A 26,219-nucleotide genomic window follows, 5' to 3' on the forward strand; every position below is an offset into this window, starting at 1 on the left:
TGTTCAGTCAAAGACGTCTTTGAATTAATCATATGTAGCATAATTTTATTAAACTCGTTATTTCTAATTCTAGATATAACACTATTGAATCTACTGTACTGAAAATTAAAAAGGAAGAAATAAGATTTATTAGTAATAATGACAGGCAGACTCCCTTGTTTCACACGATATAATTGCGCAAATGAGAATGTCTTAAGAGGAAAACTAATGTCATATGAATAATTCATGATATTTAGAGGAAGTATCTAAGACCCATAACTACACAGACGTCTGGAATTTTCTCAATATAACAATATGGAAGACGCACCCTCACTTGTGTGTCCGGCGGGAAAGTTATTGATCAGCGGTGCAGTCAGTCTGTCGTCTGCTGCTGCCAGTGACGGTGATTCCTTGTTGCCTTACACATACATCCAGCATAAACAACACACTACGGTCATTGTGGTAAGATATACATATGATTCTAGTCTTAATAAGGGTACTATTCGGGAGGACAACGAATAAGACAAAAATTATTTCCCCAAAACCTAGGTATTTCCAGTTACCTGGAAGGATATTGTTTCTCATTTACATACAAGCCTTAATATCTCTAATGAGGTCGGGGTGAGTCCTTGCTCTTAAATAATCATCATGACCTGGATTTGGTTGTGGGTAGATGAGGTATCGAAAGTTATCAGTGTAAAGAATGGGTAAAAATGACTTAAGTGTACATACTTGGTCCTAGCTCGTGATCAGCTGTGGTGCAGAACATATATAGAGTGAGGTCTATACTCTGTTCTGAGGATATCTTAACTAATATTACACCATGAAACACAGTGAATGGAAGAAATTGCGTATCAGGATGCTGAAGAAAATAATATTTGTATATATATATATATATTTGTGTAGATTCCAGGATTCTCGTGTTCGATTTTTCTCCATTGCTAGAGATACAAGCACTTCTCCACCATGTTATCCATGACCTGTGCTTGTAACAGACCAAGAACAGATTACTGTGGCCATTTAGCAAGTATTTAAGATTTGTATTGTTTTCCCACATACATGACAGAAAAGATATGAATGATATTCAAAGGATTGAGCAACGACTCACTGCAACCTTCAAGTTATAAATCATTTAGTTATTAACGTCGGAATTTTTTTGTTAGTATGTGTGTTACTTGCGTTAAATGTATGTATTACTTGCGTTAAATGTATGTATTACTTGCGTTAAACGTATGTATTACTTGCGTTAAATGAAATTTGTGAAAAGGTATGGCATAAAGTAAGTAGCCTTGTCATCAAAATAGAATGCACTTAAGCTTTTTAAAGCTGTAATTTTTGCGTTTTGAACGTCACCATAAATTGGCAAATAAAATGAGTTGAAACATATGATGTTGTAAATCAGAAAGCACAGTAAATAAACAAATGTAACGTTACTCAACACTGATGCCTAAAATGGTTATGTCAACAACCATTTCCTCCTCCTTTGGTGTAACATTCACAATTTTTGTGCGTGACATAAGAAACATAGTATCCTAAGATCCTATTGTCAATAACAAAATTCCAGTCCTTGATGTCCCAAATGTAGTCCAGAAACAGCAGTATACACATTACCAGTGTGTATATGAAGTTCACTGACTTGGAAAGAAATAAACATTGTTCTGTTTAGTAATATATATAGTAAGTTTACATGAACTGCTGATACAGGACTCCGTTCCACCAAGAAGTAGCCAGAGACAACAATGGGTATTCGAATAGTCATTGGCCGTATGTGGATTCCTATACATCACCCATTCATGCCAAGAACAACAGTACACAGTCAAAAAAGCAGACTGTAAAATCAGATGTACCTTGTCTACAAAGAGGAGGAATATGTTATAAAATATATTCAAATGACAGTCATCTGTTATGATAAAGACTCATTAAATTTATTCATTTACTTCATATATTCCCAAAGTCACTAACAGATCTAAAAGACAATCTGACTCATTGCTTGAACAAAGATAAGGACACAAAAAAATAAAAGTAAAGGATCATTTCACTTTGGGCAGCTTTATCTATGTGGTCTGCAAGGTTATGCAGAAGAGCTGAAAACCACACAATAGAATTCATGAAAATTAATGATTTCCTCACACATAGCTAGGATGGGTTTGTATTTAGACTCAAATACACTGCAACTTCCAGTAGTTATAAATAGGTGATTGAAAGCCATTCACAGTTGATACATGTAGACTTTTTATACAGGTTATCTGAAATTATTTGACAGTATGTCATAGAAAATTATTAGTAAACCATAATCATAGGAAATTATTAGGAAGTATAATGTTTCATTCATAGGAGAACTACGTTCTTTTCAGGTGAAGATCGTGGAAGGTAATGGCTTTCTGCGGCTACAAGTTCTCGCTGTGTATGCTGCTAATCAGTGCCTGGGGACTGGTACAGCTGCTTATCATGGGCGTGTTCTTCTATAGTGAATCTCCAGCCTTTTTAGAGGACCTTCCACTTGAGGAACGTTATGACAGTAATGGCCAATACTTGTCAAATGTCCATCGAGGCTTTAGAACTGTTGCTCTCAATTGCCTCATTGCTGCCTGCCTCTATATTGTGACACTTGGGGTGTCTGGGTGGCAGTTCTACTTGAATCAAAAGACGACATACCAGGTGTAACTGTTACAGTGTTATTTCTGGCTATGTGGGTCATTTCTGTGTTTAAAGCACATGATATAGCATAAATGAAAGGTGAATGGTGACTAGTTACAAGTCATTTAAATCAGAAGATTCCATGTTACTTGTAAACGGAGTATTATTTCCAGCGGAGTAGTTAACTAATGTTCATATCAGAAGACAACAAAGGTGATGTTACTGCAAGTGCTATGTCTAGATGAGTGAGTGATTGTTTTGAAACAAGACAAAATCCCATGTGTAAATGAAGAAGTGCCATAGTCATTTATATGGCTACTTCTTTGTTAAATCACAACACAAAAAGTGAAGACGTTGTTTATAAGTGTAGTCACGTAGATTATATCTTTGCTGTAAATATTTGTTGTTAGGGGGAGTCTAGGTGTACATATATATAGAATGTCTGATCAAAGAGTGAAGTTTTGTATCATGAAAATAACCTCTCGTACACACCTTTGATTATATATGTATACTGAGTGCATTTTTTCATCGTGATGCATATGTAACAGATAACAGATATATGTTCATAAACTAGCATAATCTATACATTCCATTCATTATTATTTGTATATAAAGTACAGAGATTGGATTAGGTTTCCTGAATATTTATGATGACATTAACAATCTTGCTTAAGTAAATGTTTGACTACACTATACAGTTAATACTGTGCCTATCTCCCGTAAAATCTTTCCAACACCTGAGTTATAGTGTGTTATATGTGTCCATATACTGCCTTTATTGATTTATATATATAGATTACTGATTATGATATTCTTACCAAAGTTATATGTTTAGGCCTGTGTGATCATAATGTATTAGGCCGGTGGTACGAGAATGACATAAACCATCTGGGCTGTATTTTGAATATGGCTTCCCTCTCTCCCATCAAATCACTTGAAAAAGACATGACACTGGCGACGAGGATAGGATATACAAGGTGTTGGTGACTTCACTGAAGAGAGAATAGCGACTACTGAAGAGAAAGTTTCTCTGAATTTAGAGAACTATAGTGAATAGTGCAACAATGGCTGGCGTCAATGGATACATGGACAAGTGGGGAGTGTGATGCAGATGGAGTTCACATCCTATTGCAAGAAAATGGACCTCTTCTTCTGGCGACGAATCAATGGATGACGGAGGTGATGCTCAGAAGAAGAGGACTCTTGAAGAGAAAAGGAAAGCAATCTTTTTGGCAAAGGTAGGAACTAATGTTTATTTTACTCTGGTCAGTTAGCTTGCTCCGGCCAAGCCCAAGGGGGCGCTACACTGGTTCAGACTACCAAGACTCTGAAGACCCATCTTGATCCTTCTCCTCTTAAGGTTGCTGAAAGTTCCAAATTTGGCATAAAAGATAGAGGGAAAGATGAATCAGTAAGTGATTATATAGTTGCTTTGAACAAGTTATCCATTCATTGTTATTTTGGACAGTTCTTGGACCGAGCTCTAAGAGACAGGTGTGTGATAGGTCAGAATGATGAAGAAATACAGATTGGGTTAAGGAACGCCTCTGATTTAACTTTTTAAAAGGTATGTCAGATAGCTACGAGCACAGAATGAGCTAAAAAAAAATATGCACAAATAGAGAAAGAGGCTTTGTCTATCATATTTGGAGTAAAGAAATTTCACCGGTGTTCATATGGTAGGAAATTTTTCGTAGTAAGTGATCACAAAGCCTCTTGGCAATTTTGGGTCCTAAATCACCTGCTCCTACACTTGCTGCAGCCAGGGGGCAGAGATGGGGTGTGATATCTGCATATGACTATGAGATACAGTACAGACGTTCAGAGGATCATTTCAGTGCCGATGCTTTGTCCAGGTTACCATGTATTGGATCAAGTGTTAGAGTAGAACCTAGGGTTTATGCTGCAACCATGGTAGCAGAAGATTTTCGAGTCACCTCCACAATGGTTGTTCATGAAACTAGTAAAGACATTTTCTTTGGAAGAGTCTTAGAGTGTACGCTAAATGGATGGCCAGGGATTTGTCCATCCTTAGACGTTCAGCCATACCATTTAAGGAGATGTGAATTATTTGTAGGGTAGGGATGTGTTATGGAGTATGAGTGTTAATTCCAGTGTTTTAGAGGGCAAATTTTGAAGGAACTGCATTTTGCACATCTAGGTATATGTTCTCTGAAAGCATTGGCCAGAAGTTTTGTATGGTGGCCTAAACTGGATGGTGAAATATAAATGATGGTACGTGAGTGCTCTGTTTGTCAGAATGTTAGGAGTATGGCACCCAGCTTAGCTTTGAAAACTTGGAAATGGCCTACCCATCCCTTTCGAAGAGTGCACATTGACTTTTGTGACAAGGGAAGACAAATTTTTGGTATTAATTGACAGTCATTCAGAGTGGATTGATGTTAAGCATATGCATCGTACTAATGCAGGTAGCACCATTGATAAATAAAATGTAAATTTTGCTTAACTTGGAATACCAGAGGAGGCAGTATCTGACAGTGGTCCTCCATTTCAAACATTAGAGTTTAAAAACTTTATGAGACTCATTGGTGAAACGTACTGACCCCACTCTTATCATCCTGCCTCTAATGGTACAGCTGAGAAATCAGTTAGAATTGTAAAGGAAGCACTTTCCAAGCAGGTAATTGAAGGAACTGTTGGAAAATCAGTGAAACACGGACTAGCAAATTTCTTACTCAGATACAGAACCACACCACATAGTGTGACAGGATGTACTCCTTCATCCTTCGGAGTTGATAATGAAGAGACGGTTAAGAACAAGATTAAGTTTAATTAAGCCAAGTCTGTTTATGGGTGTAGAAAGGAAACGAGCTCTACAAAAGATGTATCATGATGAGAGTTCCAATGAAAGAGTGTTCAAGGTAAATGATAGGGTGAGAGTTAGGAATATGGGTAAAGGTTATGGTACTGTACATGCAAAATGGATTATAGGTGTTATTGGTAAAGTAAGTGGATTTGACACATTTAGTGAAATGTGGTAACTCAGTAAGATATGTTTATGTAGATCACATCATTCATACACATGATCAGATGAGTGTAGCAGCAGAACATGATGATAAACAGTTGCAGACGATTGTCAAGATGATGAGGTCAAAGATGGTGTTCTTCTGCTCCACTCATGGTGTCAACTGAATGTATTAGTGATATGTGTGTCACTGATCATGCACAGAGTACAAGTAGAACTCCTGTAAACTTGATGGAAGGAATATTCCTGGGACATCAAGCAGAGTTAGGATTTAGACCTCTAATTATCTGAATTTTGAAAAAAGAGGCCTTTCAAAACAATTTAGGAAGTTATATTTCTTGTTGTGGTCTTTTTTTTCCATGCCGTATGTAAAACTGTAAGTTATGTTTATTTAAACTTTGTGGCAACCATGATTTCTTTGAAAATATGCAGTGTTATATATATGTATATTTATACACTGCCTTTATTGATTAATATCTATACATTATTAGTTATATTATTCTTACCAAAGTTATGATATGTTTAGGCCTGTATACTCATAATGTATTAGGCTGGTGGTATGAGAATGTCAGAAATAAACCACCTGAGCTAGTTTGTGTGCGGCTTCCGTTTCCCCCATTAAACCACGTAAGATACTACACAGTGTCAGATTAAAACTATTGTCCTGTTATTCTTTGCTTAGATTTGCAAGGATGCAATACCATTATATCTGGTAAACAAATATGATGGTATAAATTACTAGCAATTTTGATTAGTTTTATATTAAAAAGTGTGAGAATCAGGTTGTTTCAATAATTTATGTGTACACTGATAGAATTCTACATGCCAAATAATCTCCTCCATTTCTTGCTCTTTAACTCATGGCTCAGGTTTTATTCTCTCATGAATGAGTAAAAATCTTGCACTAACAGGTCTGAAAGTACGGTGTATTCATCAATATTGTGACACTGATGTTAACCTTGTCGCATGGATTGCATTAATTTGCACAGTGATCTCTTCGAGTGCCATTATCAGACCCTACCTGTTTGAGGGCATGCTGTGACTGAAAAGTCACATGCTGTGAGGTTCTATAATTGGATTACAATCTCATTGAAGACCTCCTCACCAGTAGTACAGCTTTTCCCTGACAGGGATTGTGATACAGCCTTAAAGCTGCAGGATCCCCAGAGGAAGGATTCCTTGGAGTTATATTTTAACAGCAGTAATCTCTGAGTTTGTGTGTTTGATCATACTCTTGTTGAATATAATGTAAACCAATATATTCATTAAAATTAATGTCTAGATTTATTCATCCATTGTATGCATATTCTGATGTTCTAACAGTATGTCATGCTTGACATGCACTCATAGTAACTAAAGATTATCTAAGCTTACTTTGTGTGCTTGCATTTTTGCACTACACTTACATGAAAACTTTTTCTTGAAAAGTACAGAACTGATGGATGTTGTAATGTTTGCTTACCTACAGGATACAAAACTTTATTTCCTGGGGATCCACATCACTGCCTCCAGGCACAAGGAGACTCGCAATACTGTCTCTTTGTTTGCAGGGAGAGATAATTGCTCATCTGTCAGTCACAGATATTTGTGTCAAAATTTTCTTGATCTCACCCCCATTTTCCTTGTAAGCAAACAGTAATTCATATCAACATGCAAGGTCAAAGCAAAAATTAATTGAAAGCTCGGTTCTCGGCAAATCAAGTTCCTTGTAAAAAAGTTTTTTATGTTCAAAGGAATGATAACTGTACAAATATTTGCTAAATCAACATTCGGAAACACGATGATTAAACACCATACATATAGAATTAAATAATTTTATTTAAACATTTACAAAAATATCTACATTATATATTTAACAATAACTGTATAGGCTACTTTACATAATACATACATTATGGCACTAAGCAGATAATTCTTTTTACATAAAAATTAGTTTTTTGAGGTATCTAAAGAATCTACTCTTTTAACATCATTAATTTGGTTGAGCTGTATTGATTCTACTAATCATGAATATTTTATCTGTGCTAAGTACCTAACAGTCAGTTAGCACTGATATTATTCAACACATAGAAACATCTTACCTATAATACACAAGAAATACAAAATGGAGAATATTCGTGACATTGAAGCAATATTTCGTTGGAAAAGAATACTTTAGTTATTATTATACGAAACCAATACAAAAGTGCACTTGATAAAAGGTGAACAAAAATACAATAAAATATTAAGCAGCTATTTTGTAATTAAAAAATAATTCTGTAATACATACCATAAAATAATTTATTTACGACAAACATTGAAAAAGAAATTCCAGGATCAAAATTACATCTGACTGAAATTATGAATTATAAAGTCTTTACACATTGCTTGAGATTAATATAGGATAATGCATTAAATTCCTTGATATTTTCTAGTACTATACTGATCATTAGAGATATTCCAAGTTGGTGATTAATTTATGCTCTGTAATATCACATCTCTCAATATTTAGTCGAAACATTTAAAAATCAGCAAAGAAAATCTTACAGACTAAATAACAGTATTTAAGAAATGTTCTCTTGCTGTAAATTTTTACCAAGCATAATCTGCTTGTGTACCATTAAAATACTTATTTTTCTACCTATAAATATTGAAAGGTGATGGATTACAGAAACTCTTCATCAAGTTTGATGCAGTTTAAAATTCCTACAATATATTCTATAGGAAAACATTGACCCAATCTATTTAACAAAATTAAGTGAATGCTCGTTACACATTTCTTGCGGAGGGAGAAAGAATACTTCCCACGTATTCCCTGCGTGTCGTAGAAGGCGACTAAAAGGGAAGGGAGCGAGGGGCTGGAAATCCTCCCCTCTTTTCTTTTTCCAAAGGTAAGAACAGAGAAGGGGGCTGGGTGAGGATGTTTCCTCAGAGGCCCAGTCATCTGTTCTTAACGCTACCTAGCTGACGCGGGAAATGACGCATAGTATGAAAGAAAGAAAGAAATTATGATTTGATCATTGTATACATGATCATTGTATACAAGTATGAAGTCTGTTGGGGATGAGAGAGCTTGGGAAGTGAGTCAGTTGTTGTTCGCTGATGATACAGCGCTGGTGGCGGATTCATGTGAGAAACTGCAGAAGCTGGTGACGGAGTTTGGTAAAGTGTGTGGAAGAAGAAAGTTAAGAGTAAATGTGAATAAGAGCAAGGTTATTAGGTACAGTAGGGTTGAGGGTCAAGTCAATTGGGAGGTGAGTTTGAATGGTGAAAAACTGGAGGAAGTGAAGTGTTTTAGATATCTGGGAGTGGATCTGTCAGCGGATGGAACCATGGAAGCGGAAGTGGATCATAGGGTGGGGGAGGGGGCGAAAATTTTGGGAGCCTTGAAAAATGTGTGGAAGTCGAGAACATTATCCCGGAAAGCAAAAATGGGTATGTTTGAAGGAATAGTAGTTCCAACAATGTTGTATGTTTGCGAGGCGTGGGCTATGGATAGAGTTGTGCGCAGGAGGATGGATGTGCTGGAAATGAGATGTTTGAGGACAATGTGTGGTGTGAGGTGGTTTGATCGAGTAAGTAACGTAAGGGTAAGAGAGATGTGTGGAAATAAAAAGAGCGTGGTTGAGAGAGCAGAAGAGGGTGTTTTAAAATGGTTTGGGCACATGGAGAGAATGAGTGAGGAAAGATTGACCAAGAGGATATATGTGTCGGAGGTGGAGGGAACGAGGAGAAGAGGGAGACCAAATTGGAGGTGGAAAGATGGAGTGAAAAAGATTTTGTGTGATCGGGGCATGAACATGCAGGAGGGTGAAAGGAGGGCAAGGAATAGAGTGAATTGGAGCGATGTGGTATACAGGGGTTGACGTGCTGTCAGTGGATTGAATCAAGGCATGTGAAGCGTCCGGGGTAAACCATGGAAAGCTGTGTAGGTATGTATATTTGTGTGTGTGGACGTGTGTATGTACATGTGTATGGGGGGGGTTGGGCCATTTCTTTCGTCTGTTTCCTTCCGCTACCTCGCAAACGCGGGAGACAGCGACAAAGTATAAAAAAAAAAAAAAAAAAAAAAAAATACATGAGGGAGTAACCTATCCCTGCTAAAAGAAATGCTGTTTTGAAATGTGAAACGGTAACCAATCTAAACCATGAAAGAAATGCAATTTCTCTACATTTTTTCACTACTCAAACTATCATGTTATATGAAGTGCTATGAACATGACCAAATCTTTTGCTATGTAGCACATTTGTGAAAAGAGTACCTGTACTGAATATACCACCTGTGTTTCATATAAAAATATGGCATATAGAAAGACATTTTTCTGAAAGCCTAAATGGATGGTTCAGTTACAAAGGTATTATATACCTAATCTCAGATCTATATATTATATGAAAATATAAAAGAAACATCTTCAAGGCATGACTGGACGGTATTCATTTTTACAGGATATATGTATTGACATCATTAAACAGACAACTATTCCTTTTTTTACATAAAACTTAAGAAATACTTACATGATTTTATTCACAGTTATTCAAGAACTATAAGACATAAGAATGAAAATGCTGGCAGCAGATGTGGTCTTAGCTACATCGTTCCTTTTTGTTTAGACTATACCTCGAGTAAAAGCTGCACAAATGCCTTCTTAAAAAGCACTACAGAACTCAATCCATCAACAATGGAAATGCTGCATAGACTCAATGGCATGAAAGGGCCTTATTTTAATGAGATATTGTATTGTAAACATAAAAAATTTTTCTGCCATCATTTCACTTAAGTGCTAGTTACAGATGTAGAAGTAACCCATGTGAATATTAAATATTCAGGTATGCTTATCATAAGTACTGTTTCATCGTCACATCATGGTGTGGTGTTAGAGGACTTTACCTACAAATGGTTACGCTGTGAGTAAGAAGTCACCTTTGGCAAGGCTGTATCACTGTCAATGGACATGGAGTACAGTTTCACTGGGGAACTTCTCATTCCAGAGGAGTCCATAATTTCCTTGCTCCTATTTGGGGTATAGCCTTGATGCTATAGAAGCATCATAAATAGGGTCCTGGGGCTGTACAAAAATAATATCATGGAGGTCATGCAGAACTGGAAATTCTGACAATGAAAAATAATCTGGTCATCATTTCAAGCATTACATAATGCTGAAGAGACCATCATAAGAATTCAACAAGACAAATGATATTGATAGTATCAGTTAAAACTGCCACTCAAGTCAAAATTAAATCTTAAGATGTAAGGTTCATAACTGACTAGACTTGTAAGGTGAGAACATGGCTCAGATTATTTAACAAAATGCAATCCAAAAGCAGACACAATTACAAACAAGTTTCTTTTGAAGACTGGTCACATCTTAAGAGGGAGTATCTTGATATAAAGTATTATATAAAAGTCTTTTCTAAAATGATCAAAATGTAAAGAACTTCAAGGTAAATTCTGTAATTTCCTCATGACTGAATTCTAGATGTTTCAACCATCATAGTTTCATGAAATAATGCAGTGTTTCATATACAAAATAATCAGACACACTCATATCTCTAAAAGAGGTACCTATTTGAGAATTCAGCAAGAGCAAATGAAATTTATACATTAAAAATAAAGATAAGAAACCTCCCATAAATCTTCATTGCTGTCTTGAAACAAAAGTCAATAAAACAATAAAAGCAGTGTCTACCTAAATTACTCTACTTGGCGCTACCTCACTAACATGGGAAACAGCAATCAAGTACAAAAAATAATTGAATTCCAGCAAGAATGCTAGAAAATTTCTGTTTAATGTATGGCATAATGTGGAAGACAGTAAACATTTCATTCTTAGAACAAATGAAAAATGCAAAAATATTGCATGTATATATCTGTATTCCACCATTACTTATCAGGAATAGCATCAGAAGTTGTCTGAGCCTTTTCCAGCCAAACCCTAAGGTCATCAATCTTTTGGCTGATATTACGGTCTTCTTTCTGAATGTGTGCGTTTCCTGCATCTCCATCACGTACAAATGAACTTCTTTGCCCAGGTGACAGTGAAGCTCGATTATTACTGGGCAGAAAGTTAGCTGTAGGATTCTTGTTAACCAACAAAGTAGACTGCCCAATAATCTGAGCAGGCCAACCAGCTTTACCACCAAGAGGTACAGACAACTCTGCAAGAAGTAAATAAAATAATGAACTGAAATCTTTTTAGCACCGTGGCAATTTCCATTCTAGAGCAGGACAGCTCTAGCATTCTCACAAAAAAACAAATTTTGTTCAAGACCTAAATGAATTCAAGTAAATCTTACGTCTTCCAATGTTTTGTACAGTGAATTTATAAGAAAGTAAAACACTTTCAGGAAAAAAGCCAAGTTCATCAAGAATCTCGAAAAGACAATGTAGCAGTAACTGCTCATGACAAGCACTTAAGAAATTAATATAATCTATGTAACTAAATTAACTCACCTCCAAAGTAATTAGTCCATTTCTGTTGCAGGTACTGATTAACACTAGCAATCCTGTTGACTGTTTCTGGCCCAAGGTCTGGCACTGACCTGGTATTCAGATGTTCAAGTCTAAGTGGAGCAGTTGGTGACACTGTGTTATACCCTGAAATCATAGAGTAACTGGTTGTACTTCTTACCTTGCAATCAACTATATAATGAATATGAGATTACCAGTACTACCCGCCTGGGTATCAGGAGGGTTAGTGACATCTGCTTAGTGAGCCAGCACTTTAGTGGTTGTCAAGTTGCACTCTTCTGACCCAGGTAGCTGTCTTTTCTTTCTGCCTCACTAACATGTGGCCTACTGGCATTCTGTCCACAAACATACAATCTCTCTGTGTCATATGTAACACTTGACAACATTTAACTCACACAGCTCAATCTTCATAACTCTAGATTTTCCTGTGGTGCCCACTAGGCGCTAGCCCTGCTTTTTAGCAAAATGGTACGGCCAGTACATAGAAGTAGTAGGTAAGAACATTTAGGAGGGATTATTAGGTAGAAGCAGTAGGTAGGAGCAATAGATAGAAGTAGTCATTAGGAACTTTAGATAGGAGCCTCTACAAACATTGCACTAGACTTGCCCTCTGCCAGTGGCCTGTTATGGATGAGGCACTAAAGGCTAAGAAGCGACACCTGAGTTCTTTAGTTAATGGAGACTTTGTTGCCATGGCCACACCTTTGAGGGAGTTCCAGTTGGAACAGGCATCAGAGATATAGATATATAGATTATTGGTATCTGGGTTTTCAAGGTTAAGGATTTAACAAAACATATGTACATATATACTTACCCCCCCCCCCACACACACACACAAACATATGCATCCTTAACCCAAGTAACAGCAAAGTAATGAAGATTGGGCACAGTGACAGACAGCCTTGATACAATAAGCAAGAAAGTAGCTGCAAGAATCTATCTGGGAGTCAATACTACACCTAACTGCTGGAGACTAAACCTCCACCTATGAAAATTGTAAAGGAGATAAATTGACTGCTGGCAAATATTTGAACAAAATTAAAGTATATGGACACAGTAATATTCAACAAATTGGTCACCATGTATGTTAGGCCAAAATTATAATAAGATTCTTATTTCTGATCACAATGAACTAACAAGAGAAGGTCCAAAGAAGGCAATAAAACAAGTATCAGAATTAGAATAGCTCAGTTAGAGTAAGAGGCTAGAGGCCACAGATTTACCCACCATGTAAAAAAGGGTAAAAGCTAACTTGATCACAACTTCAAGTTTCTCTTCCAGTTTGGTTAACAATGATCAGTTTCTTCCCAGATACAAAGCAAAAGTTACTAAAGGCCACAATCATAAATCAAGCATGAAACTTGTTTAAGATGTTAAGAAGTATTTTTATCACATCAGGACGGTGGATGAATGGACATGCTGAAGGATGAAATTATGAATGTTGACAGTATACTAAAATTTCAGAAGTATTATAACAAGAGAAATTTCAAATGATGGGCTTTTCAAGTACAGAGATCCCTTCCCATACTATACAAAGAGCTTATTATCACTAGGTGATTACACATATACAGAGTACATATACACCATTCAATATGTGAAAACATACCTTATGCAAAATTCAAATTTGTACTTACCTGAGGAGTAAGTACTTAATGGATCTGTGATTTTATTCAAGCCTCGCTCAAAACTTGCAGCAGCTCGTAATGGACGAATCCTTTCCTGGGATGAGCGCTGATGTCGATGATGGTGACCTAGCGACGACTTGTTTGCTGAACTTATCTTTTCTGTTTGAATGTTTCGTATGACATTTTTAAAATTCCTTGCCAAATAATAACAGAAAATTATCAAATGAAATAGAAAACAATATATAATTATGAAAAGAAATAAAAACTTTTCAATTCAGACAATTCATTCTAAGCCTGACTAGTTAGCCTATAGTAGAACAGCGTTCAAATTCAAAACTCACTCTGGATTACAGATCTTATGATAAACTCATGAAATGATAGCAGAAGGGCCCCTAAAGCATAGTAAAGAACTGACAGTTAATAATATGCCTCTCAAAGACTAGAATAAATACAGATTTCCCCTTTTATCTAAACTTATAAGATGCCATCACCCTGATTCCAGTAACTTAAGTGGATGTCAGTATAGTCTTGAATTTCATATGAACATTAAGGTGGGAGCCTAATGGGTTCAACATCTGAAAGAAAGGAAGTGCATAACAGCCTCAGACAGGAGTTAGAGATTGGAAATGATGGTCTGGCAAATCATTCCAACAAAGCTGGCTGTTTTAACAGCTTATGATCTAGTGTTAAATCAGTAAGTCTATTAATGCTTTAACTACTATCAGCATTAGCAGGATTTAAAATATAAAAGATAGAGCCAAAGTCATCTAAACCCAGTGCATCATAGACATTAAAATTTTGGCACTACTAAGATGCACTGCCCTAATCAAAGCCTTAACACATCCAATGAACCAATGTGTTGTGCTACACTTCCATTTGCCACTGCTCTACCCAGTGACTGAGTCTTCCTTTATAGCACAGTGGAAGTATTATCATATATTATTCAAAATCACCCCTCATAGTCTTTTGGTATGTCCTATTAAGACAGTAGGCTGTTATCATGTGAACAACACAAAATCATTTTTTTAACACTGATTGACACATTACCAGAGAGAAGGCAGGTGACACTGCACTACCATGGTTTTCTCAAGAGTAAATTAATGCTGTCTTTGTTTCAATGGGTGAAACACTGCCACTAGCTACATATGGAACCTCATTACCAAGCCACAGCACAAAAATGAATTCAAAAAGAGTAGAAAAATAAAACCATCACATTCAGTCCTTCACCGCTATATCTCATATGGTAACAAAAATTAAAGGCTTAAAGATGGCTCAGCTTTCTGGTGAACCATCTAGTCTGACCAAAGTTTTGGTTTTGAGTCAAATGCCAATTTACATGGATTTAACATATGGTCACCTATCTCCAGACCCAACTTTCTGATTACCTGAATAATGAGCTGATCAGAATGTGACCCCTCCAACAGTGAATAAGTGAACATTCAAGCAAGCTCAGTCCAGGCAAGAAAGCTATTCGTTTTCTAGTAATCTTGGACAGGCAATTAACTACGAAGGTAGCAATTATTACATGGCTTCCTATTTCACCCTTCTTGATAAAATTCCCTGATGCTTATACAAGGCTTCCTATCCCATTCTTCTCGATAACTCCCTGATGCTTTTCTGTTATATCAATTTTCATTTAGATTCCTTTATTTTCCCTATATGAAATGATTTCTTTTTATTTTGTTTTCTTCCTGTGGAAACCTAAAGGCAACAATCAAAGGCACATACCTAGCAACTGGTCTAGTCCAAAATCTGATGACATAGAAGGACCATCATGTGTAGGCTCATCAGAGTCAGTATCAGATGTTATGGATCCACCATGAGCCAGTGACAGGCGATGAAATGGAACCTGAGCAGAAAGGAGGAAGGGAAAATCATGGAATTTTCCATTTCATGCAAAAATGTAAAATGCATAATGATACAAAAGAAACAACCTTAATTCCATCTGGACCATTACAAATCAACATATCCTATCTGTCTTCTCACTGTTAACCTTTCATTATTGATTGTATCCTCCAAAATAACCCTTTTATTTACACCATCTCTCGGGCTCTCTCCTCCATTACAATATCTTTTCACTCTCATGACACAACTCTTTTTTTCGACAACAGTAAAAAATTATCCCTTCTAATAAAGATAAAATCTGATTACTACTACAATCTCTCTTGTTATTCCAACCTTTACAGCTTGATAGCTATTCCAAAAATAGCATCCTTTTCCATGTCCACCCTTATTTTTCAGGCTTGAGAATGCTCACTACACACAAAATATCATGCTTGTTTCAGGGAAGGGACTCTGTGATCAGGAGGGAAAAGATCTGAGAATGAACTACCATGAAGGAAATGCGAAGCTGAAAATAAAAAGGCTGCTAAAGTAAGAAAAAAAGTAATGAAGAAAGAGTAAAAATGGGGTAAGAAATTCCCCTATGTAAGACAACAGTAGGAAAATTATGTGAATTAAAACTATATGGAAGGTTAAAACATCATACCAGAAAAATTTCAAACTCTAATGACTAACTAGGATAAGCATTATAAAAACATCTCAAATAATTCTTCAGGAGACATCTCACTTTTAACAAAGGACAGAGCACTGTGAAAACAAAAACACAGTGAAAGTCATTGGAGTAAAATGGAAGGACAGGCCATAGTTATATGGTTTAACAGTGATGATGAATGATGGTAAGACTAAATGACAATGTGGGTGTTATATCTTATGGTGGACCAAAAGTGTTGGATGAAACACTGAATGACAGAGAAAAACATTACATAAGCTATATCAAAATACTGTACCTTTGTCACAGGTGTCTTGAATTCTGCATTCTGCTGTATCATGTTTTTCTTTATATCCTCTGCTGTCAGATCCATTACTTCATAGTGATTTTTCATGTGATTTGATCTTAGAAATTTCTCTGTTTTATTCAAAACTTTCCAGCCATGAACAAGTAGATCATCTTCAACCCATGCCTTTTTAGGAGTACCTGCCATGGGATTTGTAACACTGTGCTTCAAATGCCCATTAAAAGTAGTGTGAGGTTTGTTTTTGGTGCTACTATATTTAGGAGTTCTATTGTATTTGTCTAAAACTTGATTTGCAAATTTTACTTCTTCATCCTCACTAACATCACTTGTGCTCTTCAGGTGATAATTACCAGTATGCTGGGCTCTGATGTGCTTAGGACTAGACGTAATGCTTGATGTTAAGTCACTTGATGGTTGACCACTGTCTGATACATTAACATTACTTTCTAGGCTACTTTTATCACTTGACAATGATGGACTATTCTGAGCACTTATCTTAACTGCTTCATGGGTGGCTGATAACCTTTTAGAGGACTTCTTAGCCTTTTCAGATTTAATGCGATTAACAAGATTTGAGTATTTTGCTTTCATTTTCTTATACTTTGATTCATGAATACACACATTCTCACTACAGCAGTATGGAGAACTTTGTGTCAACTTCTGATTTTTTAATTCTTTCACCTTGTTTTCTTGTGTCTTCAGTTCTTCAAGATCTTCCTCAAGACTTCTCCGCCTTTCTCGTAACTCCTTGAGAATCTGGTCATACTTTCGTTCTTCTTCATTTAGTCTTCTGTTTTCAACTTTCACATTTTCATTATGGCTAATCCTTTCTTCAGGTGTATTATCCTTTTTATCTGACTCCATAATTTCTTCTTTTTGTCTTCCCTCATTATCCTCTTCTCCTACTTCCATTTCATCCTCATTTTCTACATGAGTCATTCGTTGATCATATTCAATTTTCAATTCAGTTAATTTGTTTTCAAGTTCTGTCTTTTGCATTGTCAATTCAGCCTTAAAGTCAGATCTAAGTTTGTGCAAATCCTCTTCATGGTGTGCTTCCAGCTCATTCAGATTTTGTTCATAAGATTCTTCAAGCTGCCTTACTTCCTTTTCATGTTCTTCTTTCATCATAGCAACTCTAGCAGCATGATTTTTCTTTTCTGATGTTTCCTATGTAAAAGAAAAAAGCAAGCTATCATTTAATGCCAAAACTAATAACACAATAAGAAACTGTCTGACATGAAAGTTAATGGAGAAATATTCTTTTCAAAAATATTTCTCCCTTCAAACTCATACCATAATGACTGAAGATATCTTAATGAAAAATCTTCTTACTTTTGCTTACTTATGCACATAATCAAAATCATCTAAAATTCTGTCCAGATCTTCCTCAAATTCAACTTGAGGAATGCCATCATCAACATATGTTAACTCTAGTAGCTTCCACTGTGTTCTAACAGTTCAACAGTAAAACCTCCGCCAAACACCACCTTTTCTAATAGCACTTTTTCTACCTTACTGCTGCTGTCAAAAGGTGTTCATTAGCCTCTGAACTCCGTAAGCTAATTGTGTACATCAACATAAAGGTTATTAAACCAATAGCACCAATTTACAAATACATTATCTCACCATCTTTGATGAGCCACGTGTGAGCTTACCATCTAATGAGTGAAAGGGTGGCAGTGATGTTCCAGACCAAAGGGATTAGCCACAAATAAAAGTTCACATTACAAGAGTGAGACAACATTCTTAGGTACAGTCTACCCAAGAGGACGTAAGCTAAACTTCACCAAGGGTACCATGGTGCTCAATAGGTCTTTGATATGACAGTTATTTCGACAGCAAGTGGCAAGATCCCACATACGTCATGCACATAAGGGAGTATCTAACCTCACTCAGTCCATATATGTTTCTGAGCAATCCAAGGTCTCTCAGTGATTCTTGTAAATCAAACTTATTCTTGAAATATCAATGTATATGGGTGGATTACATGACCATTTTATCACCAGTTCAAGAAGCATATCAGAATGTGTAGTTATCCTCTGGGTTATAAAGTATGTTCAAGAAGATAAATGGTGAAGTCTTTTCATTCAAAACTGCATTGCAAATTTGAGAAATAGCATTTATGATACAGAAAGATCTCTGCAGGCAATGACTTACAAAATCAGATATAGATGAATTTTCACTAATCCAATAGTATGGTATATGACACTTTTTAACTAGAATAAGCTGTTATACCAAAAGAATTTTTGAGAAAATACATACTTTTTCCTTAGCTTGCCTAGCTGCCTTCTCAAGTTCCTTATCCAGTTCATCTTGTAAAATATCCAACTGCTTGTTATGCTCCCTTTTAATGTCTGCTTGTCTTTCCCTCAACACTTCTGCCAAACTGCGCTCCATATCTGCAACTGCCGTTTCTGCTACCAATTCTTTACTGCTCCTAAGAATGTTATGAATATTTCAATTATGAAGTGTTTTAATGCAATGGATTCTCTGCTTAAATTAATGGTTTGAGAATACAAAAACAAAATCAAAAATGACAAATAAAGCCAATCTGTGCCATATTTCTCTCGGCTGATAATGATTCCTATCAAAAAACTCAAACTCCTCTAATATATATGGAGGTCAATGCCCAGTTTTGTGCATAATATGACAGATAATCAGCTAGAATTATGTCCCATAAGAAAGAGAAATCCATAATGAGGATATTTCATTATAATGCAAAAAAGTTTACAACTGTTTTCTAATATAGAATCAAAGTAAAATACATGAACACCTGGCATCAAAAACATATATCCAAAAATATATCTAATGACTTTCAAAAAAAAAAACATGGGCTGATAAGTAATGTTACCTAAATGAAATTACCATGAAATCTAAGAATTCAGAACTTGTTTTCACTTAGGCTCAGTGATAACTAACTTATATGATACTGGTCAAGAGAATAAGAAATACGTTAAAGTAATGCAAACATAATATTATATTTTGAAATCAAACAATAAGAGAGTAAACTGGTTTGTGTGTTCTTATTACTACCTTGCTCAGGAAGGAAAGGCAGACAGGACTGCAAAATAAAAGTAGTGGTTTCAGGTAAAGAGAAAAAGATATGTGTATGAAAGATGAGGTGACTCACGGCCAACACCATAAACAAAAGATTCTTTCTAATATACCTTCCCCCTTTTTACAATGTTTAATTAGTACCATAACCACACTTTCTCAACTCACAGTCTTACCCAAAGAGGGTAAGATAAGGATTTTTATTTCTTTCATGTATGTTCACTATTTCCCGCATGAGTGAGGTAGCATCCATAGTAAGAAAAAAGCCTCATTTGACTTTTCCTCTGTTTCTTGTTTTAGTTAGTAATACAGGAAGGGGGAATATCCAAACTCCCACTCCTGCCCCTCTTAGTTGCCTTCTATGATATGCAGATACAGTATTTAATGTATCTTTATTATTCATGATTCAATTGGCTTTTGGTGTTTTATATCATTTTCAGATACTTTACTGAAAAAATGCTGTAAAGTACAAAGTGGCCAACTTTGCAATTTCTTCATCTGTGTTGGTGGAAATCATGAATGCAATAGACCAATGATCTTCGAAATTTTTAGTTTCTGAAGTCTGGTCTTTTAATCTCAAGCTGATTGGCTATCAGGCTCACACAAAATTTAAAAATTGACTTATAGAATAAAGGGCATTGGATACATAATTTTGAAAGATGATAACTTGCACAGAAACATACTTGCTAACAACTGCGGCTTTTGCAGCATCCAACTCTTCCTGTGTAGTATTCTTTTGCTTGGAATAAAGTGCCTGCAACTCTTGTTCAAGTTCCTGCATCTCCTGAGGAAAAATAACAGTATCACAACAATCATCTATGCAGGATTAATTCAGTTTAATCATGTAACCCTAAGACCCCTTTTCCAGGCTTCCTACAGCTTCAAAGTTGCACTACATCCAGTAGCAGGGAAATGATGAATGCCTTTGGAATGAGAGGTTCCTCAACAAGACTACTCCTTTTCTCATCCACTCACACTAATACAACCTTGCTAAAGGTGGTTTTCCACTCATGGTGTAACCTCAAGTACACAGAGTCTGGTAAAACCTTTCTGATATCTTAGTTAATCTTGAGAACAAACAAGGGAGTTCTTTTACATCTGAATGCAGCTCTAAAATGGTAAAAAGCATAAACTTACGAGAGACTTCTTATTTAACTTCATATTTCTATGAAGGGAGAGTGAGAAATCTAGTTTACAATGTATCAAAAAGTTTCTCAACTTCCACTCTGTTCTGTTGTTCAGGCTAGGTGATCCAGAAAGCCTGAGGGTTTAGGAATTTGATAATAAACCAGATATAAATATCAAGTGGTCAATTACTTAAATAATAAATTACTTTCAGCCTACAGTTTTTCTTTAAAGGAATGTACCATATACCATAGTTTAAACCAGACAATATTCACAAACTGAGCCATCACATAGGTTCAAGTGACAGTATTTGACAGTATTTACAAAAGACTGTAAAACATAACTGGTGGCTGGAATCTGAGGTGTTTAACACCATGGATCACAAGGTAAATTCTAAGTAAACAAATTGGAAATAAAAATGGAAATGCTTCAACCAACTGAAAGCAGTCACTAACACACGGTATGCAGTTAAGAATTTACTGAAAAGCTTTAACTATTTCCATCAAAGCAAACTGAAAGCCTATGAAAGTAATCTAAAATTCACCTTGACTATAATTAGTGCTTATCAAAAACGAAAATACCTATCAGAAATCCTACATTAATACTTCTGTATCTGTTGATTTACATTAAGGCAAGGCACTATGACATGGTATAATGACGATCAGAGATATGAGGACTGACAAAGAAAGAGGGGTATCTCAAAGATGTAAGTACCAGGAATGAGCATAGGACACAAAACCTAAAGTTGGAGTTAAAAGATATAATGAAAAGAGAGGTACATGTATGGATGAATGAGAATAAACAACATTATCTAATAATGACTCCATGAGTTATTGTACTTTAAATACAAAAAGTAGTTCATTATATTATAGTTAATATGACACTTTAGGGAACAACTGACCTCCTCATGTTCTCTCTGCATTACCTCCTTCTTCTTTTGCATATCTTGTACATAACCCAACTTTATCTTCTCTATCTCTTCATCATTCATTTTCTCTGTTTCTTTCATCAGTTTGTCCTTCTTTTCAGCATTCTCCTTTTGCAAAAGTGCATTAATGTTCTCAAGATCCTTCTTACTTTCTTCCTCAAGTTTTGACTGAATCTGTTTTATAGTCTGTTCCAATTTCTTCCTCTCTTCTTCCTGAAACTTTTGAATGGCAATCTTATGCTCATTCCTGTAAAAGAAAAGTCACAGATATATGAAATAATCTAAATAATGGTCCATGCATCTTATTCTTCATTTCCCCTTATTGACTCAACTGACTGCCTATCACCACCTGGGAATAGTCCCTCTATTTGATGGCCAGCCAGTCCAACATCATGATGACCAACACTTGCAGCATATGTTAAGTATACCTCTTCATCATTGGATATGAAAATCATATCTATTGTAATAAGTAATCAAACATACAAACCTTATCTCCTCCTCCTTATTACGATACTCTTTATTCAACTTCTCCCGTAGAGCCTTCAAGTCTGATTCCTGCTGCTCCTTCACACGTTTCAGTCTTTCCTCCATATCTTGGCATTCTTTATTTAATTTCTCCCGAAGAACCTTTAAATCTGATTGGTGCTGGTTTCTTAATTTTTCTACCTCTGCCTCGTACTGTGTGGTAGCAGCCTAAAGATACAAGGAAAGTACTTAAGTTACAGTACCATTTTTAATAGTAAATGATACATTGTAAATATGAGATTAATTGTAATGTGATAAAATTAATTACTGGTAGCTTGTTTCTACTGGGTGTGACTAATCATCTGTTATACTTAAAAAACAAACTAGTCAAAAGGTGATTGGTAATAATATTCTTTATGCAGTGCAAATCTCCCGTTTGGAGATTATCAAATTATAAGTGAATTGTTAATCAAATCAGACTAATCATTTACTTCTTTGCTGTAAGTTTCAAGGTTATTTGTTCACTCATACCAAAAAATTATGTTTCTAGTATTCACTGAGAATGAATAGACACTTTTCATGCAACATAGCACCCACCAGGCTTTTTTGATGGATGTCATTCTGACCCGTCTTGTTAACAGGACCTGAGTAGTCATCAACATTAGGACTTTCTTCCCCCTGTAAATTTACAAAGATTTTAAAGGAAAAAATCCACCTATACATTCAAGAATATCTTTGTACACTAGCAATATGTTTAGTCATTAAAAGGAATAGAAATTTTTACCTCACTCTCCCCTTCCTCAGTGTTCATGATCTCTGTTAAATTAACTGTAAGGTTCTTCAACGTTCCTGAAGCTTTTGGTGCAGGTTTGCTAGTATCAGTATTAGCAGTATTCTGACTAACATCTTTGTTTTCAGTTCTTCCACTAAGTTTAGCGACAACTCGATCAAGAGGATTAGTCTTTCTGTTTTTGGGTGCTCCTTCCAACTCTAACTTTCTGTCTTCCTGCGGGCGAGTCTCATTTTTCTTCACATCTTCACGATCTGTATCCTGTAGTTTATTACTTGCTTCATTCATTTTTTCCTTTACTGGACTTACACTAGACTGAGTGGAACTGCCTATTGGAGTCAAAGGCTTTGGTTTCCCTGCTTGAGATTCCATAGTATCTGGCTTTGGATGAACAACTGATTTGAGAGTGGTCTGGGAATCTTTAACAGGTGCCTGACCAGTCTGCACCGGTGCCTTTTTATTTTGTGTCTGTACTTCTGAAGCCTGCAATGCATTACCAATAATGTGTTTTTCAACTGTTTTCCTTTCTTCCTTCTGACTCCTAAAATCCTTGAGGGGGTCACGGTAAACATTGTTCTCCTTAGGAATCTGTGTAAGAGAATCTTCATTTGCCCATGGATCTGGACCATGAGGAAGAGCTTTGAGTTTCTGTGGGGGAAGTGCAGGCCCTCGTGACAGCAAGTCTGAGGCATCATTCAGCATGAAACTGTGGCCTTCACTATCATCATCAATGACACCACGTGCCCTCAATATTGCTTCTTCTTCCTAAAAGAGAGAGAACAGAAGAAAGGTTTAGATAACACATCTGTATTTACAGAAACACACAGAAGGCACCCTATACCCATATAGACTACAAAATGTGGAACACAAAAAATATACATTCATCCAAAGCAATGTAGAGCAATAAATGTAATTATTCCTACCTCATTTACCCAATGTCAGTGGCATTGACTCAGACACATAAATACAAAAATACACACCAGGGAAACACACATACACAATGACACTACATGCTTATGAGGTACCACAAGTGTAAAACTCCTTCCCAATTTTGCACAAATAAATAACAGAGTCTGAGACAGGGCAGCCAGCTCATAGCCATCCCAGTTCCTCATCCTCACCTCTGGAGTGGATCAACAGATGTGTGTCTGGTGAAAGGTGGGGTATATATACATAAGGTCAAGAGAAAAGGGGTCCTAAAAATGCACAACTCTCCCTGAAAAGCAAATGCAGTGATCGCAAATTATGTAATCATCTCATATACCCACATACTGATGTCAACCTACTAGTTATGGGGTATTCACAAACTATTCCAACACTTGCATAAATATTTTTGATAAGAAAACCTGGAAAATGTTTTACAAGCTACTTTACAAGCTACATGTGTTTTCTTGTTACAAATGGAAAACACCAAGAAAATCTTAAGTGTATAATTGTGTAATGAATACTTACAGGGTCTTCAGCCTCACTGTCAAACTCTTCTTCCTCTTCATCATCATATTCTTCCTCTTCTTCCTCCTCTAACTCTTCCTCGTCAAACTCCTCCTCAGATGAATGAAATTCCAAGTCATCAGTCTTGAAGTCAAAGCGTATGTTCTTTGTCTCTTTTGGCTGTGTTAAAAGCAACCTATCAACACCTGAAAAGTTTTAACACACTAAATTTACAGCTGAAAATAATAAAAATCTCTAGCAGTCATCAGAGATGCATTAGTATGAGATTAATAGAATTTTGAAAAGAAAGAGTCCTATTTATATTTACACTCTAAGTACTAGTTCATGTTCTTTGGTTAAATTCAGATGTAGCTTTACTCAGAATTCTGTTACAAGTTCTCTAACATCTTAATACAGGTGTAACAAATTACACTGTTAATTTCCTTATTTCCTGTTTCTTCTCATTTCTTTCTATTATGACATCTGTCCAATCACAAATATGACATCAAATTGGGAGAAAGACATGAAGATTGAGTACTCTACGACAAAAACTATTCCTGGACTTCTTACAGTTCAAATGTGAAATGAGTAACAAGTATGCATGTGAGATAAAAGTACAGAGGCAAATGAAAAATTTGGAATGAAAGTCTGAGATACTATGGACATACATAAAAGGATAAGTAGTGAAAGAAAACTAGAGAAGGTCTAAATAAGTAAGGTGTAAGGAAGTTGAGAAAAAAAAGATAAGGAGGTGAAGTGGGGAAATAGTGAAGTAGTATGTGAAAAAAGGAATATTAGCATACAGGATTATACAGGGATGAGCAAGGATGAAGACACATAGAGTAAATTTCAATAAAAGCCACTCCATTGAATGATGGGATATACTTTATATAAAAAAATCAAAAGATAAGTTTTAAAATCTTTGGAAATTCTACTAAAGAATTCCACTGCATCAGTAAATTACACTGTATACTCCCTAAAGTTGCTCTTATTCTTAGCAAAAGGCAGGACTTTCAAAAGACATTCATTTATCACAACTAATTCTTGACAAAGCACTCTCAATACCATTAGACAAACTTGGTTTTACTCAGAGCATTTACAACACCTTACCTAACAACTGTCACTCATATCTAACATCCTCACCTAGACCCATGGCACCACTCCTTCCACTGTCTCCAACAGCAAGTCCAGTATTCTTACACACTGTCCCCATGGCTGCTCCTTTATGACTGCCAACTTCACCAACGTCTATACGTAGCCAGCAGGCCATCAATAAATCAATCTAACCACTGTTGCGCATGCAATACCAAAGATAAGACATTCCACAAAGTGGACTTTACATGCAATGTGCCTCTTAAATGGATAAAAATATGAACATCATTTCTTTGAGAAAAAACTAAAGCTCTCAAAGAATGTTTATAAGTTATTACAATTCTCTACATCAACATTTACAGCTGAGCATATATATATATATATATATATATATATATATATATATATATATATATATATATATATATATATATATATCATAGGCACATTATTCATCATTCATAAGGACCTCCAGGACCCACCAGACATATAATTATCACAAAGCAAATCCCCCAGAGAAACTCATGTCAGACTCTCCCTTCTACAACATTGTAAACAACATTTCAACATATACCAAAGACCCTTCAGGCCTAAGATGCAACTACCACAAGGAAGACACCAAGCATTTACAGCTCTATAGCCCCTGCTCTCTCCACACACACATTTGCACACATCACAATATGACCTACGATCCTGCCTTGGTGAACATGGCTACCTCTCTGAGCTCTGTGAGAAGCTTATCCCTACTTCACACTTCAATAACCTATACATACAGATCCCCAATTCTCCTCCCATCATCAACAATCACAACACTCAGGAAACATACATGAAATTATTCAACACGCACTAAACATCATC

The 26,219-nt window shown here is 36.0% G+C and overlaps 1 protein-coding gene and 1 long non-coding RNA gene across 2 annotated transcripts in view; one reads left to right on the plus strand and one right to left on the minus strand.

The window, feature by feature from the left end:
• Positions 1–230: 230 nt before the first annotated feature.
• LOC139766360 (uncharacterized) lies at positions 231–6,877 on the plus strand. The gene is made up of 2 exons (XR_011716861.1): positions 231–441; positions 2,334–6,877. It is a non-coding gene; the product is annotated as an uncharacterized lncRNA (long non-coding RNA).
• A 525-nt stretch (positions 6,878–7,402) lies between these two features.
• Positions 7,403–26,219, minus strand: part of LOC139766349 (uncharacterized) — a 31,746-nt gene continuing 12,929 nt past the window's right edge. The window contains exons 7-18 of the mRNA XM_071694871.1: positions 24,291–24,475; positions 22,833–23,603; positions 22,646–22,726; positions 22,071–22,276; positions 21,557–21,830; positions 20,214–20,314; positions 18,739–18,913; positions 16,465–17,643; positions 15,404–15,524; positions 13,685–13,834; positions 12,033–12,176; positions 7,403–11,737 (exon numbers count right to left, since the gene is read on the minus strand). Coding sequence (XP_071550972.1) covers positions 11,463–11,737; positions 12,033–12,176; positions 13,685–13,834; positions 15,404–15,524; positions 16,465–17,643; positions 18,739–18,913; positions 20,214–20,314; positions 21,557–21,830; positions 22,071–22,276; positions 22,646–22,726; positions 22,833–23,603; positions 24,291–24,475 — 3,662 coding nt within the window. The 3' untranslated portion in view covers positions 7,403–11,462. The remainder of the gene's footprint in view (positions 11,738–12,032; positions 12,177–13,684; positions 13,835–15,403; positions 15,525–16,464; positions 17,644–18,738; positions 18,914–20,213; positions 20,315–21,556; positions 21,831–22,070; positions 22,277–22,645; positions 22,727–22,832; positions 23,604–24,290; positions 24,476–26,219) is intronic.

Source organism: Panulirus ornatus, chromosome 57, assembly GCF_036320965.1.
Source record: "Panulirus ornatus isolate Po-2019 chromosome 57, ASM3632096v1, whole genome shotgun sequence".
Taxonomy (NCBI): Eukaryota; Metazoa; Arthropoda; class Malacostraca; order Decapoda; family Palinuridae; genus Panulirus; species Panulirus ornatus.